This window comes from Falco rusticolus, chromosome 13, assembly GCF_015220075.1.
Source record: "Falco rusticolus isolate bFalRus1 chromosome 13, bFalRus1.pri, whole genome shotgun sequence".
In the NCBI taxonomy this organism is placed as follows: domain Eukaryota; kingdom Metazoa; phylum Chordata; class Aves; order Falconiformes; family Falconidae; genus Falco; species Falco rusticolus.
This window is the reverse complement of record NC_051199.1, coordinates 24,189,324-24,206,995: the sequence shown is the minus strand read 5'-3', so window position 1 is coordinate 24,206,995 and position 17,672 is coordinate 24,189,324. Positions and strand designations below refer to the sequence as shown.

General features: G+C 44.0%; 1 protein-coding gene across 1 annotated transcript in view; it reads left to right on the top strand.

Annotated features, from left to right (window-relative positions):
- FNDC3B (fibronectin type III domain containing 3B) overlaps positions 1–17,672 on the top strand; it is a 209,627-nt gene that overhangs the window by 140,729 nt on the left and 51,226 nt on the right. Inside the window, 6 exon segments of the mRNA XM_037406717.1 lie at positions 1,541–1,600; positions 4,405–4,543; positions 4,874–4,927; positions 13,104–13,228; positions 15,834–16,008; positions 16,578–16,664. Coding sequence (XP_037262614.1) covers positions 1,541–1,600; positions 4,405–4,543; positions 4,874–4,927; positions 13,104–13,228; positions 15,834–16,008; positions 16,578–16,664 — 640 coding nt within the window.

The window sequence follows — 17,672 nt, the reverse complement described above, 5'->3', positions numbered from 1 at the left end:
TAGCTAATCCTTCCCAAATCTCACTAAATAAAGTCCAGGTGATACAGCATTTATGGAATTACCTCTCAAGACTAAACCATCTCCTTTCTTAAGATGTCCTGTGAATTACACTATTCCTCTTGGTGTGCTAGAGGCAGATCTGTGTGAACTGTCTTGGGTAATGTAAAACGAGCATATTAACCAGGAAAATGCTGCCTGATTATTATTAATTTTTTTCTTTTAGTATTTGCGCTAGCTGTTTGTGAGCCAGCGTGGGCATCTCTGTAGGTTAATATGTGCTGCTGGGCTGTTAAAACGGGAAGGACACTTTCTAGTACTACTTGTGCTTGTTGGTGTGACGGCTGCACATTTTCTCCTGGTTATGAAATGTTGTGCATCTGTTTTAAAGCTGCTAGTAATAATTCGTCTCCTGCTTCTGGCCAGAGTACAGCCATTAACTTAATGCTGTACGCTCTGTCATGAGCAGCAGTAATCATTATTACTATAGGCAAAAAGTCTGCAATATGTTGAATACATTGTCTTTGCAAGGAGGTGCACTCATTTCAGAGGGAAAAAAACTGAATTTGCAGAGGATTGGATTGTATGAAAAAAAGAAGGTTTTTCAGTGGATTTCTGGCAGCCCAGCAGGCATGTGCTTTCTGATGGATTTTGTTCTCTTGATTTTGAGACATCTCCCTGTATTTGACCAGCTAGTTATGAAATATTTCTTTATGTAGAATTGAGAAATGTCTTTTCCCATATTTTTATAAAATCATGAACAGCTGAGCACTTCCATGAGATGACTATTACTTATTAAACGCTGATCTGTACCTTAATCTTCACAGAACTGGCACCGCGTAACTGAGTCTAGTGCTCATTTACCAGCAAATGAGCCAAAATGAAAAATAATAGCCCTAACTATGTTGGCTCCATTTGAAATTAATAGATTATATGCTGGGGTTTTTTCCAAAAACGTCTGAAACTGTGCTTTTACTTTTCTTGGTATTGAAAGAGATCTGGGTCCAGCTGTTGGGACATGAAATGACTCCTTGCCATGGTCCTCTCAGAGAGCACAGCTCTGGGGAAAAAAAGCAACTAAGTGAAATGCTTGTACAAAACCTGTACTTTTTTCCTCAGAAGTTCAATGACTCACTTTATATATTTTGCAAGAATGAATGTGCAGAAAGTACAAAAGTAATGTGTCAGTTTGGCTCTTCTCAGCTCTGGGAGGGTTGAAAAACACAATGAGCTTTCTGCAAATATCATCAGAATGTAATGATAGCATTGAAATAAACCCGTATAGCTAACTTAGCATATAAAATGAGATTATAACTACTTCTATGTATACAGAGCTTTATGAAGTGTTAAAGAAACATGAAGTGTGTCGACAAATTGTTGGTATATATGTTTACTACTGGGTTTATGTGGTGGGATTTTTTTTCTTCTTTCAAACCATAATACATGGGAGTCAGTTGTCACTGGGAAGTGATTAGCTGTGCTAAGTGTGATACTGCTTTTCATAACTTACTGATTTGTTGGGTTTGGGCTTCTTTTCCTGCAGTGGAGAAGAATTAGAGTATAACCTGAAAGACCTTAGGCCAGCAACAGATTATCACGTCAGGTGAGTTAGTGTGACTGTGAATGTCACTTAAATATAAACTTCTCAATTATATGAGGATAATTGTGAAAGCTTTTTTTCTTAACTATACGGTGTAGCTCAAGAATTTCATGGTCAATTCTGCAGGTGTGTTTTCAGTGGCTTTGTAATATTTTCTGATAGATTTTATCTTTAAGTTATGAGAGTGCTTTTTGAGCAATAATGCATTTTCTGTCATGTTGTTGTCATTGCTGTAGCAAGAGGAAAAAAAGACATCTCCGTATCTGTGTGTCTGTCTGTCTGTATAACAGGCCTGGAAGCGCTTGTGTATGGAAGTGGAATACCTCAAGCTTCTTAAAAATTTGACTCTATCAACTGGCATTTTTTAGTTATGGTAACATAGGTGTGCTAGCACTGAAAGTACTCCAGCACAGCTTCTTCATAAATACTCTGCTTTGTGAAGTAAATCTACTGATTACGGATTCATCTGACCACAGTCATTTAGGCATTTATTAAAAAAAAAAAAAAAATTCACAGTGGCCTACATTGGTATTTTCAGAGCATATTTCTCTTTGATTCTAAAAATGTTTTACACATTTGTTACCTCTTAACACATTCTCAGCTTTGCTCCCTGATGTTTTTAACACCATCTGTGTTACCTGCTCACGTTGCATTTTTTCAAAGACTTTGCTTATTAACCAAGGCTTCAAATTCACATCCTGTTCACTTACACTCAATGTCCTTTAAAAGAAAAAAAAATCCTTTCACTCCTGTCTGTTGTTTCCTTCTGTTTCTCCAGCCAAGGGCTAGGTTTGGCAAGGTTTTTCACATCAAGGCTGCTCCTGTTTGTAAAACTCTGAAGAACAAACACGTTGCTTCTGAGCTGTGAAAAAGACCAACACCAAAATGTGTCTGTCTTGCTCTGATACTATAGTTTCTTTTTTTTTATTTTTAAGGATACTTTCTATTGGAGCCCTGAAATGGACTTTTCAAGTAGAAGCATGGGACCAGAAGTGACTTCTTGTAAATAAGGGAAAGACGCAGGCTCCCAGGTTGGGCAGTAGTCCCAGCCCTAGCAGTAAACGGATGGTAGCAAGGAGGAGAAAGTTGTATAACACTGCTGAGCTTCCTGCTGTAAGCAGTCGAGCATCACTTTTAAATCCAGCCCCAAAGAGCAGAGTGGTCCCCATGCTCAGCGTGGCATTGAGGTCTTCTGTGATTTTTAGGGGTGTTGTGCGTATTTGCCCCATGTCCTGGCTGACTTTCCTCCATACCTACAGCTCCCTCCACCTTCCTGCAGGTTTGCCAGATGTATATATCGCTTGTGAACAGTTAGCAATAACCGCTAAATATAAAAGTCAGACTTAAAAAGCAGCAGCACGTGTTGGTAGTGGAGGGAACCGCCACTGGAAAGGCTGGTTGTTGGCTTTCCATGACAGTTTGGTTTTTTTCTTCAGTGAAACTGCATTACGTATTAACGACTGCAAAGAAATAAATCTGTTAAGTAAAGAAATTTTTGGGGCCAACAGTTACTTGGCAGATGGCCCTGGGTCTCCTTGACCTTGGCAGCATCTCTCAGGGCTTTGTCTCCACGCAGACAAGCTCTTGCACTTGCTCCTGCCCCGCTGTGCCCTGGGCGGCCAGGACAACTTGGTTTGCGCTGAACCTGCTGCCTGCGTTTCTTCAGGTAGTGTCATTTTGGTACCTTCAGCGATGGCTGTGCTCGGTGTTTGAGTGACTTGCAGAAAATGCTCGTTAAGCTCTTTTTCGCATGGTTGTATTCCCCGATGGTGTGTGTTTGATGCTTGACTATGTTGCTTTCCCGCACACGTACATACTGCTTGCCAGGTGCAGAGTCAATTAATTAATTGCATTTGTTTTCACTTCTGACTGCTAGCAGGTGATGGGTAAAACAGCACTGCAGCAGTTCTTGTGAACCTGCCCTGAAAGGTTTGATTCTACATAGGTGGCCATTGTACATAAATTTCTCTTATCTACTGAAAGCAAATTTAGAAATTGCCCTTTCTTAAACGCTGCATTCAAGTACACAATAGCTACAGCCAGCTCAGAGGTCATCGTCTGGTCATGGTTTGAACGTTTTTTTGAGTAAGAGACTTCCAGTTTGCGCTTTCGCTGCATGGAAAATGTGAAGGGAGAAAAAATAACGTCCCAAATTTTTCAGAGAAAAGCACCTCGTGAGGAAGTGCTCAACTATACTGTATTTGCTTTCCCACATTATTTGGTATTGTATATCTCCCTCTGTGCTGGTAGGCAGAGGATTTGCCTGAAATCAAATTTGCTTTGAAGATTTTTAGTTGGTCAGAGCAATGTTCCTGTTAGTTCCAATTCATGGAGGTCCACTAAGTGTTGGCACCTAAGCTGTGCAGAAGCTTGTAGCCGTGGAAGGAGACAAGCGGTTACACCACTCAGCATGGTATGCGTGGATCACGTGTAAGCCAGGCGTTAAAGTTTATACCTTTTTCTCATGAGTTCATACTTTCTGTTGTATTGCGAAGGGGATTTTAGCACAGTATGTGAAAGTCTGGCAATGGGCAAGGAAAGAGCGGTGGAAGGAAAAGATGGTAACTCGGTGATCTATGGGTGTATTTGCACAAAACACTGTAATATTCCCCTTCTGCTGTGGTTGGGGTTTTTTTGCATACTTCTGTCAAGTGAAGTAGAATAATGGTAGCCCCTGCTCTGTGAGAAATCTGTCATTAGTGGAGGGTATCGTGGATGCTTTGGTAGTCAAATATTGTGGCTGGGGCAGTGCTGTCTCATCTTGTAACTGTTGGCAAATTTCTAACCCGCTTGGATGTTGTTTCCAGGGTATATGCAATGTACAACTCGGTAAAGGGATCCTGCTCAGAGCCAGTAAGCTTCACCACTCACAGCTCAGCACCAGAGTGTCCCTTCCCACCCAAACCCTCACACAGGACCAAAAGCTCCTTAACCTTACAATGGAAGGTAGGTAATGCTTGGATTGGGCAAGAAAGCAGGGAAAAATACAGTTTACTGACAGTGAGCACGACCGTTGAAAATAATTGGAAGCTGAGACAGTAATTTTTCAGTGAGAGACTTGAACTTGTTGTACTCTGACAAATGCCTCCCCGTGCACTGACTTGACTTTTAAAATGTATGTGTTTCATTACATCCAGCTTCTTCTCGGTATTTGTTAAGAGGTTGCCAAGCTATGTGCAAACCCCAGGCTTTGGTTTCACTTTAAACTGGACTCATTTGCCTGGGGGAAAATTAGTTTTCTTCCCAACATCCCCTTCTGTTTGTTTTTGTTTGTAGGCACCCATTGATAATGGTTCAAAAATCACCAGCTACCTTTTGGAGTGGGATGAGGTAAGTAGTAACTAGTTCAAATAAAGGCATGAATAAATGGCACTCAGACTTTACAAGGATTTGCTGAGTAAAGAAAAATAATTTAATACAGCAGAAAGTAGAAGTAGGAAAATGAAATCCTGATGGCATTAGGTAAAGGGTTGGAAAGGTGAAAGGGGCAGTGGGGGGAGAACTTTTCATTCAGTGTATTTTGTGCAGAGACAGTGTTCTGGTTCTGTGGTCTTGAAATATAACTTTTTATCCCTCATTTAGTGTACTTTCTTTGTTAATCAGCATTACTTATTATTTAATTCCTTGTGGTGTATCGTGGAGTTCTGTTCATGGTCTCTTTTTTTTCTGGCTGCTCTCTGGCCACAGAATAAAAACCTATTCCTGCCTCAAAGGAGAAGAGTCATGATCTCGCAGCCCTTTCTACAGAGAATGTATTCAGGCTCAAAATAACAGTGCCCTTGACACAGTGGCAATTAGTCCCCTTCCAGGCACAAAAGGAACTGAGTTCCCGGTCCCAAATACCTTACATTGTTCATGAGCAGTGTAAATGCAAGGGATGGGGAGTATTTGCGGGAGGTGGTTCTGGCTAGGAGTCCTCCCTCCATCCCCCAGTTCCTTTCTGCCTCCTTCCCATTGTGCAAGCCCTGTTTCTGCAGTAATCATGAGTCAGTGAAGATTATCTTTAAAGGAAAAAATAGTATTAGTTGGTGGAAAAGGCTTGGGTAACGTGTATGTGATGAGTCAGGAAATGAAGAGTGTGAAAGGGTGATGAGCTGTACAGTCGGAGGAGAGTCTCTTGAGGTTTTTAGGAGTCTAAAAGTAATATTCCAAAGGGAGTATTTTGATGTGAATGGTTTTCCATCATCTCATGTAACGTGTACTCGGATCATTCTGCTACATGTTGGATGTTTGGAACCACTCACTGTGCAAGCGTTTGTCATACACAGTGTCCAGCAAGCGGGGTCTACGTGATGGGAAACTCACTGAAGTAAAATAAAACGAATTTCAGAATGGCTTGCTGTCCCTCTCCGTATAGTGGGAGGGGAAAGGTCGTCAGTGAAAAATAAAAAAAGTGAAGTGTGAAGTCTGGGAAAGGAGATGAAAAAAACATTTCTGCCAAAGGACAGGCCAGGATGATCCCGTCACACCATCTGTGACACCTTGACTGGGCGGTTGTGATCTCTCACAAGGCTTCCAGTAACCTGGAGCCATGGGGATGTAACAGCACCGAATGGTGAAGCAGTGGAAACGTGAATGATTCCAGCCTGCAAAGGGAAGGGAAGCAACAGAAGATCTTTTGAAAAGAAAAACCAGCAACAGACCATTAATATAGCACAAATACTTTTGATATTTATTTCATCCACATGGCGCCTAGTCATAATTTTGGGTGTATGTAAGGCAATTCTAAAATGCTTTTGTCCTATAAACCCTTTAATACTGCATATATACCTAGAGTTTGTCTTGAGAAAGGATTGTTATGGTGTCTGTTTTTCGCAGGGCAAAAGTAGTTTGGTTTAGGCCAGCTCACGTACCGATGGGGAAAAATGAAGGCATCCTGATTCCTGTAGTCTTATCTATTTTAATTACCTTGTTTTCTCAGTAGCAATTCTGAAATCTGAGATCCTGGTGGATAGCTTGCCAGCAAAGATGAAAGAATAATGGTCCTGCACAAATTCATTTGGTACATCTCCAGTGGTTTGACAAGACTGAAATGTAGTTGTCCAGTTGTGGGACAGTTAATGCCACAGGTGTAGCTTTTCCGAAAAAAAATTTCCTCTGATATGAGACAGAAATGCAGCTTCCAGTTGCTGAATTAAAACTTGTTATTAAGGCTTAGTAAAGAAAAAGTCAAAGGATGCAGACTGGCTGCACCTGCATCTGCAGGAGCCTCATCTACCCATGATGGCGAGCTGAGCGGGCTGTCCCGCTCACTTTTTCATGTGCCGTTGCAAGGTGTGCCTCTGAGGCAGGGTGCAGGGAGCTACCGGGGTCACAGCACCCAGGCACAAAAGTGAATTCACATGCGGTGCCCCGTACCCTTGCACTTGGTTGTGTAAACGCCATGTAAGGAAAAGCACAGACTTTTTTACAATGCCACACTGTGTCCCGGTGAAATCAAGAAATAAATACATCAGGGAAGAGGAGAACGCTTGCCAGACAACAGCAAGCGCTCTGCCAGATCTCAGCTAGAGCAACATTCATTAGCTACAGGGCACAGAATAAAATATAAACACGGGAAAATCAGCAATCAGAAGGAAATTAAATTGTGGCTGCAAAGCAGAGCGGGCTTTGCATGAGCGGAGAACAAGAAATGTATCCGATGATCAAGTTAGAAAAACAGCCTACAATGGCAGTCTGCCTCGAGAAGTTGAGTCCCTTGGGTAGGGAAGGACAGCATGCCCGTGAGCCACGGAAAGCCTCGCTACACAGGCGACCTGCAGATCCTGGAAAGCCGTCTTGCAAGGGCTGCAGCCTCAAACGATAGAAACAAAATGGGCATCAAGCACGGGAGCCGTGGGGAGTGGTGGAGGTGGTTGGGGAGCGTGTCTGGCTGTACCCCAGGCATGCTGGCGTGGTCCCCCAGCTGGAGCTGTGCCACCTGCTGCTGCCAAGGGAGGGGCTCCAGCCGCAGCCCCTTCGTGTTGCCACGCGGTGGGTGACGGTTTGTCCCTCTCTGGGTCAATTCAGCTCTCGGACTGTCAGATGCTCAGCAGTACCTCATTTAGTTCCACCTGGTTTTAGAGGGCAGAGGCATAGTTTGTAGCATCCCAAACACAGCCAGGAGTGTAGCTGGCATCACTTGTACAGGCAAAAAAATAAATCGTTGCTCTGAAATGACAGCAGAAGCGGTGTGTTTTACAGCTCTAGGATGAGGTGAGGCTGTAAATTGTAGTGAGGACACTATCTCATCTCTTCGTGGCTGTGGCTGGGGATTCCCCCAGGGCTGAGGCGCTGCAGAGCCAGCTGGGTGCTGGGGGTCTGCCAGGGACCCTGGGTGCAGTGCTCCTCAGCGCGCCCCATGCCACCGCGCCGACCTCCCGCAGGCTCCCCCCTTCTCTGCAGGGTCGCTCCAGGGACTGGGAGCAAGGTTTGGTCTTTCATTTGATTTTACTGTGTCTTGCCGAGAATAGATGCAATACTGTTCCCATTCTCTGGTTTAGCTGTCTGTTGCTCATACGTACTTGAAAAACCTTCTCTGGCGTCATGAGGTGAGCTTCAGCTGAAACACAAATGAGTTGCTTCGGTTTCTTCGTTGGAATTAGGCGTGTTGTAGTCTGACCTACTTTGCTGAAGGGAAGGTTGTACTGCTTGATGTGTCACTGTGCCAGTCCTACCCAGCTGCTGCTGCTTCACTTCTGAGTTTTGGGGCTTTTCTTGACCTGCAGACTCTGGAAGATAGAGGAGCCAGCAGACAACGCTATTCCTGCTCTTCCGTCTTTTTTCCCTCCCAGTTTGGATTAAATGGTTTTTAGTGTGAGTGGTGTTACACTTCTAGAGAATTCAAATACTTCCTTTCTCAGTACTGATTTAGGTCTTTGAATTAAGAGTTGTGATGCCTTGCTAATAAACTTGGTTTTGCTTAAAATGCCTGGTGAACTATGGAGGACAGGCTAATTTTTCAGCAGCAGAGTATAACAGCAGATCACCAAATTGCCGCTTAGTTACATCGGCTGTAGGCTAGCAAAGTGCCCGTTGACTGCAGAGGGGGTGGGTTCAGCCCCTCATCTCGGGTATTTTGAAAATCAGTAGGATCTGAACGTGACTGCACTTCAGGTGTGGGGAATGGCAATAGCAGTCTGGCAATAAAATCAGTTAAAATTGGTAATTAAGGAAATGTCCACCTTCTGGCTCTTTTCCTATGAACTTCACAAACCTGAACCCTTTGGACCTACAAACCTGAACTAGTCAATTGGTGACGTTGTGCCAGGATTCGTTGTTCAGGGTAAGCAAAAGGCTAATCCGAATAAAGAGCGTTAAAAATACACCAAACAGAAAACATCACTGTGAAGGAGGTGATGCTGTCTGCGGATGCCAACATTCATCAAAATCAGTAAACTGTAACTGCATTGATAAATGCCGCTGGCACTGCTGTAAGAATCAGGCCTTTGTTACTAATTACATGTGAAATGCTCATTCTGTGATTAAGCGGTAGTAAATAAATGTTTCTCTTGTGCATGTGGATAGCAGGAGTATCCCATTCATTCTCTATGGGAAAGTGGAGGACTGTTCCCGAGCCAGAGGCAAGGACGTCCCTCTCATGCAGTGTGTGTCGCTGTTTTGTATATAACTCAAAAGCAGCTTTAATTCTCGTCCAGTAATCACCTCATTTTAATTTGCTCAAGAGAGAGGCAGATACAGTGCCACGCTATGTAATGATTCGGTGATGGATGGTTACATTTAGATAAACGGAGATAATTTTGTTCTGCCACAAAGTTTTAAACATCTTGAGTCTGGCAGAGACATGCTCATTTATACTAGCTGAAAATCTGGGCCATGCATCTTGGTGATGGCCCACCAGAATTCGGGTGGATGGAGCTCCACGCTTGGGCTTCTGATCCATTCTGTGGCTGTATCGCTCCTGTGAGACAGCAAGAGGAGAGTCTTGGAAAAAAATTGAGCTTTGTGTATGTTTTCAGGGTGTTTCGTAGGTCCTGTGCTGTCCTCTAAATGTTTGTGTATACAGAAGATTCAGTTACTTGTATAAGCTTGCGCGGTGAATGCTTTGCAGAGATATTAGGGTGTGTTACAGTAATTGTTGACAGTTTGCTCTGCAGCTTTGTGTCAGATTGAGTATCAGTCTGTTGGTTTTCAATGCCAATATGAACCAAACCCAGGAGCAGCGCTGGCGTGGCCCGCAGCAGATTGCCATCTTGCCTCCTGGTTGCAAGTCTGACGCTGGCAGCTTTTCCTCAGACTTTTTGCAGCGAGGCCCTGTGAAGGGCTGGGGGCTCTGTTTCTGTGTCCGCTGCACCTGCAGTGGCCCGTTCCTCCTTTCGTGTGTGTTTGCAGGGAATGTGATCAACAAAACCCATTTAAAATGTCAAAACCCTTGTCTCGATAACACAATCTCCAAGAGAAACAGAAGTACCCTGTTTTGAGTGAGCGTGTAGCTTGAACCGTAGCTGGAACAGCCGGCAAAACTCTCAGAAATGGTGTTAAAATGCTGTGTTGTAGTATAGTGCAAATTCTGATGGATTTGTGGAGCTGAATTGTTGTTCCCTCAGGCAGGCCCTGATGATCCTCGCAGTGTGCGTTGTCCTGGTGAAGAACAGGGACTGCAGGCTGGAGGAAGCAGGGCTAGCAAAGGAGTCAACGTGGTGCCCTCCCTCTGAAATGCCTGGATTACAAATATTTGTGGAAATGATACAGTGTATTTTAAGCAACTTACGAAACATTATTTAAAGGATTAAAACTTGGATGCTGAGCGTACAAAGAATAGGAGAAGGATTCTGGGAAAGCTGTAAGGCTCTTGGGTGGCAGCCAGTACCAGCCTGCCAGTTGTTCCTGTCTATAATTATGCCAGCATTAGTGCTTTCATAAATCTTGGGAGAGAAGGAGCGGAGAGACTATTTCCAGGCTATTAATGCCAGGATAATTAGAAATATCGGCCAGCCTCTCCAATTAGTGCCAATAGAATCCAAAATACCAGCCGGTCTGAGTAATTTGAATACCAGTTGGTCTCTGAATGAGTCTGGGCAGTGTACAATACCAGTTGTAGAAGAAAAATATATACAGTATCAGAGCTTGTACTGTTATAAAGTGAAAGGTAACTTAAATGTTTGGCCATCTTTGCAAAGTTTTAACGTGCCGGTGTGACAAACTGGAGTTTCCCTGGCCCGTTGCTCTCTGCTCAGGCATTGTGCCCCAGGTGAGATTTTTCATGACCTTCCTCTTCAGCTGACCATCACTGTTCATCTGTTCATCAACCACATGCTTAGCATTTGGTCACTTGGTTCTTTTGGAGAAAAAGCATTAGAAAATTATTTTTAAAAAAAACCCCCACATTCTTAAGCAGAAGTCAAGAAGAAATTAAATGTTTTCAAATGCTTTACAGGTAGTGAAGTTGTCAAAAAGATAAAAATTTACTTAATGCATCTGAACCTAAAAAAGAGGGTTTGCATTGGGGCGAGGGGAAATCTATTCTTAGTAGTCCTGCACTGATGAACAGAAATTTTGCTAAAACATAAGATTACTAATTAGGTTTTGTGTAGTCTGCATTTAAAATGCATTATTGCTGAGCTGGGAAGTGTGGTGACCCATTACTTTTGTCCAAAAGGAGTCTTGTCCTCTAATAACTCTGTATCTAGGGATTTTAGATCTGAAAAAGTTTTGTCACTTGCAGAAGACTTTTGCTTTAGGATTTGTGATTCTTTTCCAATTCCTCCCCTTTGTGTACTTGAGCCATACAGTAATGCTACAGCTGGGGCAGGTAGGTGAAGTTGAAAAGATTATGTATAAAACCAGATTCCTAGAACAAGCGTAGGATCACACTGCATAAATAAGTCATAGTTGTTTGCCCGCGCTAAATGTCTCTCCAGGACTCTCAACTTGTGCCGTGCTGGAGGTCTGCATGATCGTTCCTAGCTTGATAAACACATTTTAGGAGCTTTACCACAAACATTTTATGGAGTTCTCCCTTCTGTGTTGCAATCTGAGTGAAAAGAAGTGGAAATTAATAGGGGCTGGAGAAAGGGCCAGTGAAAAATGGATGTTCCATTCGGACATTTTTGAGATCTTTGATGATGGAGTAATGTGTTGAGCATGAAGAACGGTGTGTGGGAGGACAGGCAGAGCCCAGGGAGGCAGCAGCAGGTGAGGCTGTTGGCCGCAGCGAGGGACACCACTATAAATAATTGTCCTGTGTGAAATCTTTCCCGGTGAAAAAAGTAGCCTTGTCTGTGGGGAGATGTTAATCTTGCTGAGATAAAATAAAAATTAAAAATCGCAGAGACGGGTACCAAAAATAGTAAAAAGTGTAGCAGAGCTCTTAAGTCAGAAGAAGTTGCAGAGATGGATATAACCTTATCTCTGCATGGGTGGGCTTTGCTAAGTTTCTATTCTGGTGTGCTTTTGGGTACTTTGTGATGTAAATGTCCATTCATTTTGTATTCAGGTATTGAAATGAAAACTTCTTTAAACTGCTTCAGCTGAGGTAGATATTTATGGATAGTTGAGCAATCCATGCCCTTTCTCCTGAAAGATTTCAAATCGACCGTTTCCCACATGTGACATGGGATGAGAGCAGATATTCTCTGTTGTCTTGGGGCTTCTGTCCCCCAAAAAGCTTGGCTTTGTTTTTATGCCAGGGCATACTGCATTGGGGTGGATTGAGAAGGGTTTTGTTCTGGTTTAAACGTGGTGGGGAGGGAGAGAACTTCTGAATGTCCTTGTGCCCCGCCGTGCAGGTCTGTGCCTGAGGAAGGTCTTGGGGACTGGAGAGGTGTCTCGATACCCTCTCTCGCTGCTGCCCTGTCTTGGTTTTGTCAGGGCTCATAGTCACACTGACGCGAAGCTCCCATAAACCTACCTCTGGTACCCAAGTTGCATGCTTCCCAATAAATCCTCCTCATCCTCACTGCATGCCCTGAGCAGTGGGGTGGGTGCAGAACCTGGCATGTTAAGCGTTCCTCCAGGGTGGGCGGATCTGTTTCACCTTGGCTGGGAGGGGGCTGAAGAGAGGGGTGCACCCGGGCTGTCCCTGGGCTGGGTGGGCTGGTCCGTGGGCAGCGGGAGCCCTCTTGTGGGATGCAGCGTTCCTGAAGGACCGGCGGAGGTTTGCGTGGGGTTGGAGGCACGGAGGGTGGCGCTTGCGAGAAATGCTGGTTGCTGCTTTCCTGTGCCTCTGACAGGGTTGAACTCAGAGGTGAATCTCGCCCTTAATTTGCGTACTTTTCTGTTAATGAGTAGGAGAAATTACATTTCAAGCAGAATGGCTGAAGCTGTAGATGCGTCTCATGAAGATGATAACCTGAAAAGAGGAGGGTTCTGGCCGCAGACTGACAATTGAGCTGTATTGTGTTAGGTGGCATAGCGGTGCTGTCGGTGGCTTGCACAGCTTTCTTTGCACAGCACCTGGATGAAAGCCTCCAATTCTGAAATCATTTCACAGCTCGTTGTTTTTTTTAAATAAGAACCACGTGGTTTTGTTTCATAGCTGTCCGATTACAGATTTCTCTCTTTCTAGGGAAAGAGGAACAGTGGTTTCAGAGAATGCTACTTTGGAAGCCAGAAGCATTGCAAGTTGACTAAGCTTTGTCCCGCTTTGGGTTACACCTTCCGCTTAGCAGCTCAGAATGACATCGGTACTAGGTAAGTTACCCAGGTTACAGGCTTTGTTGAGAAAAAGTGGTAGTTGGAAAGTTTAACAATCAATGACAGTGTTGAGAGGAATCAGGGGAGTGTGTGTCTGTGTGTGTTTTCTCTTTCTGGTTTCGAGTTAAATATCTGACATTTGCTCTATTATTAATGCTTTAGGGTAAGTCGCACCTTCCCCTGGTGGTATCGTTCACCTCCCAGGGAATCAGCGTGTACCTTCAGCACGATGAGGTTAGCCTGAGAAGATAGGCTCCTTTTGAGGTGTTAAATGGTGTTCTGTGGTCTATTCCTAATACAAAAAGAATACATCTGTTATGTAAAATTCCCACTAGGGATCTCGGTGAACCAAGAAAAACAAGCAAGAGGAAGCTGAGTTACAGATTTTGAAAGGAATCCCGATATATTTATTTTTCTGGTTTAAAGCAAAGCCTGTCTGTCTTTTTTCAGCAGCACAGTCCCTTCCTTCTTCTGCAGGACTGGTTGATGGGGTGGGAAAGACAGGCGAGAGAGCTGGGACTGGAGAGAACAGGCACACCCGAGGGCCCTGCAGGATGGGTTTCAGCTTCTCCTTTCTTTTGCACCTGACCAGAGGAGCTCGCATGAAGATGATGAGCAATCAGGCTTATTGCAATCCTCTGGGAGCTGCCAGGGAGTGCTGAGCTAAAATGCGGCACAGCTGAGGGCCAGTGTACCCGAGGAGACACGGTGCTGCAGGGGCTGTCGCTGCTGGGATCGCGGAAGGGAAGCAGGCCAGGAAAAGTTTAGCTGTGAAGAAGCTAAACATCCAGTGCTCTTGTGTACGCTTTTATTGTCCTTCTTAGCTAAACAGGATCTAATCGTTATAATAAGAAGGACAGAAAAAGAAACGCTAGTGGTATGTTACAATGTGTTTTGCTGAGGGAGATTCCTGTATTGTTCTCCCTTCCAAAACACAAACCTCTCAGTAATATATAGCTTTAAAAAGTTTCTTTATTCATGTTCCTGTGTTTTCCCTCTGAGATGCACTGGGGCTGTTCATGCGTGCAGAGTCCCTTTTGCCAACTTGCTGTGACATTACTTCCCTCCCTAATGAAATCACGCTTGGGCTGGGGGAGAGAGGCTTCAGCTGGAGCTGCTGAGCGTCGCTGGAATTGGGATGCCAGTTTTGTGCAAAGTTCCCAGTTTTGGCATCTCTTCTTTTTGCCAGATTCCAGATTTTTAAAATAGTTTAGGGCATGCGTCAACCCTCCCCCTGCTTTTTGTTTGGGGTTTTATTTGGTTCTTCTCTCTCTCTTTCTCACTCTCCTTCTCTCTCTCTTTTCCCCCCTGGCTATTGAGGAGGGAGTGAATGAAGAACAGTATTCATGGTCAGCTGCTCTGTGTTAATCTATGAGATAAGTACCAACAGCCCATGGCTTATTTTTATAGGCAGCACATAGAAATTATGACATGATAATGTCATCTAACACTTCATGTTGAAAGATGGTTTTGGTTAGTTGTAATGCTTGTAGACTTACCATTTATGATGATTTTTGTCTGATTTGGGTGTTAGTTATAGGTTGATTTTTTTTCAAATTCTTTTTTTAAATACAAGAATATTACAACAAATATTTTTGAGAAACATGACTCAGAAAAAGGGGATGTGGCTTTCAGTGCATATTAAATTCCTGCTATTACTTCAAGGAACAAAGTACATTTGTACTTTGGAAACAAAACATTTTGCAAGAACCTTACCTTCAGTTGAGTTCTGATGTTCTCTTTCTGAGAATTTGGCAAATTCTGTCCGTTTTAAATTTTGTTGTTAAGTTTCTGTTGTACATAATATATTCTGCATGGGGTATTAAGAGAACTCTTCCTACACTTGCTTGACACAACTGCTTATTAGGTTTTCAAGGCACCGTGTGCTGGGATTTAAAGAAGATGAAAGTGTTCATCTCCTCTGCCAGGAGTGTTCTCTCTGGTTGCAACCTGAGCTGTGCAAAAGAGCAAATTTAAGCTCAGCTTAAAATGCAAAGAGGTTTGGGCAGGGAAGGTCGGAAAGGAGTAGAGCCAGCCTGGAGGGCTGGAAGGTACCTGTGCCTGCATCAGACAGCTCTTACATGATGCTGAACATGTATGGTCATGACTAGATAAATTATTTCCCTGCTTTCTTTGGAAGAGGATGTCTGAAGTGGTGGAACTAGATCTGCTGAAGCACTTAGAGTACAACTTCTATTTAAGCTACACCTCTGAAAGCTGAGTTTGTAAAAGGTGTAAACTGCGTCTTAAATTCAGCACCTAAAAGTGGAGCACCTGGGGCTTTTTTTCTTATGTCTTAGGTCCCCATTATTAAATGAGATTTTCCTCTACTTTACAGTTAATAGTAAGTTAATATTTTTAGGCAATCAAATACTATTTTTTCCAATATTATTGTGATGAGATCTGTAAAAATGACTGTGAGGATACATAAAACCCTGCTTTTTTTTTTTTTCTACTAGTTCTGGTGTTTTCTAACTGGGTGCTCATCTTTCCCACCTGGGTAATTTTAACTTTGTCTAGATTTTTTGAAAATGTGAAATAATAATCTAAATACACTGAGGTTTGTTTTTTTTCCACTGTCGTCTTCTCTGTCTCTGTGCAGTGGGTACAGCCAGGAGGTGGTATGCTACACTGCAGGTAATATTCCTCAGACCCCTTCTGCACCAAGGCTTGTTCGAGCTGGTGTTACGTGGATCTCATTGCAGTGGAATAAAGTAGAAGGATGTACACCAGAGGAAGTGATTTCCTACACCCTGGAAATTCAGGAAGAAGATAATGTAAGTACTGTGATACTATAAAGTGTACTTAGATCGAGTTTTCATTTATTAATTCAAGATCACTGAGAAAGTGGTGGGTTGCTGCTTTGGGGGGGTCTTTTAGGAGTTCTGGGTATTTGGCAAGACAGAGCTGTGTGATTTGTTCTGCTCCACAGCAGAATTATGAATCCTTTTCTAAAAATCTGTACCGCCATCCTTGATGACTTTACAAAGCTTCACACGAGTCTACAAGGTACGGGGCAGCTTGTCCTTAATAGGTTCAGCCTGCTGTGTCCTCCTCGCTGCTGTCTGGTGTGCTCATGTTCTGTCACCAGTCACTTCTGTTTCTGTAACATCTTAAACTGTCACGATTGGGTTTGTGCTTATTTTACAGCAAAATTGTATTACTCAGCTCGGTTGCAACATCCTTCTAAAAAGAAAATTATTGCAGCCTTGCAGTGTAGAAGTAGTAATGATGATAATAAATAGTAAAAAGCACTTGGCTGTGAAGCCCCTTTGCTGTAACGTGCTGTAGCTGCAGTCTGTAATACAGAGCCCTCCCTCAGACTGGCTGGTTTTGTTTTCTCTAGGACAGCGTGTTTCACCCAAAGTACACTGGAGAGGAGCAAGCCTGTACTGTGAAGAATCTCAGAAGAAGCACACAGTATAAATTCAGGGTAAAATCTTTCTCCAGTTGTCATTGCATAGCATTTTCCATGTTGTTTTTTTTCCAGGAGGGGGTAGGGCCCTTTAGTACTACCTCCAAAACTGGATCATCAAACAGAAATTTCTTTTATACTGTGACCTGACAGATTAAACTGTTAAATGTTAGTTGCATTTTTACTTTTACCACAGGGGCTGCTCATTGCTCAGCTTTCATGAAACAAGCATAGTTCTGGGTACCACGTACTGGCAGGTATGATGTACAAGCATGGCTCAGAGCGTGAGGTGGTTGTGGGTGAGCAGCTCCCCAAAAGCCTGACCAAGCAGTCTCGCTTCCCCCAGGGGAGCAGACGCTGTACGGAGCTGCAAGCACAGCTTTCTCCCCGGCTCAGGGGCCAGGCTTCCCCTCACGTGCAGAAACCGAAGCTTTTCCATCTCACACATATGTGTGGCTGGGTTTGGAGCTGGTTTTATAGCAAGTGTCGGTACCTCCTGCTCCTGGGTGTGCTCCTAAATACAGACCCGCCAGGCAAGACGCTCTGAATTCTTCTTGCAAACACACAATTCGGTCACCTGCCTCGCTGCTGAAGCTGTGGAGCAGTTCTGCCGGGCGCTGTTGGGAGGACAGTGTGGTTTCTGCCGGCCAGGCTGCGGTGTGGCTGCCCGGCCGTCCTGCAGCCGCGGTGGCCACAGTGGCTCAGGCAAGGCCGGACTGCACAAGGGGGTGTTGGGCCATGCCGTCCCTCCCAGAGCTCTCCCCACCCGGGCTGCCGGCCAGAAACAGCACCTGGAAGCAGCGTCGGGGCATTTCTAACCAGTACGAGGAGAGAAGGATGCCATAGGTGTGTGTTGTCTCAAAAACATTTGGCTTCTGAAGGCCTTAGTATATTCAGGAGCAACACAATACAACTTCGCTCAAAGACTCCTTTAAAATGATGTATATTCCATTGTGGGACAGAAGACCTTGTGAAGATGCAGGAAGGACTGCCCAAACAACCACAAAGCTGTGGCAGTGTCCCTCA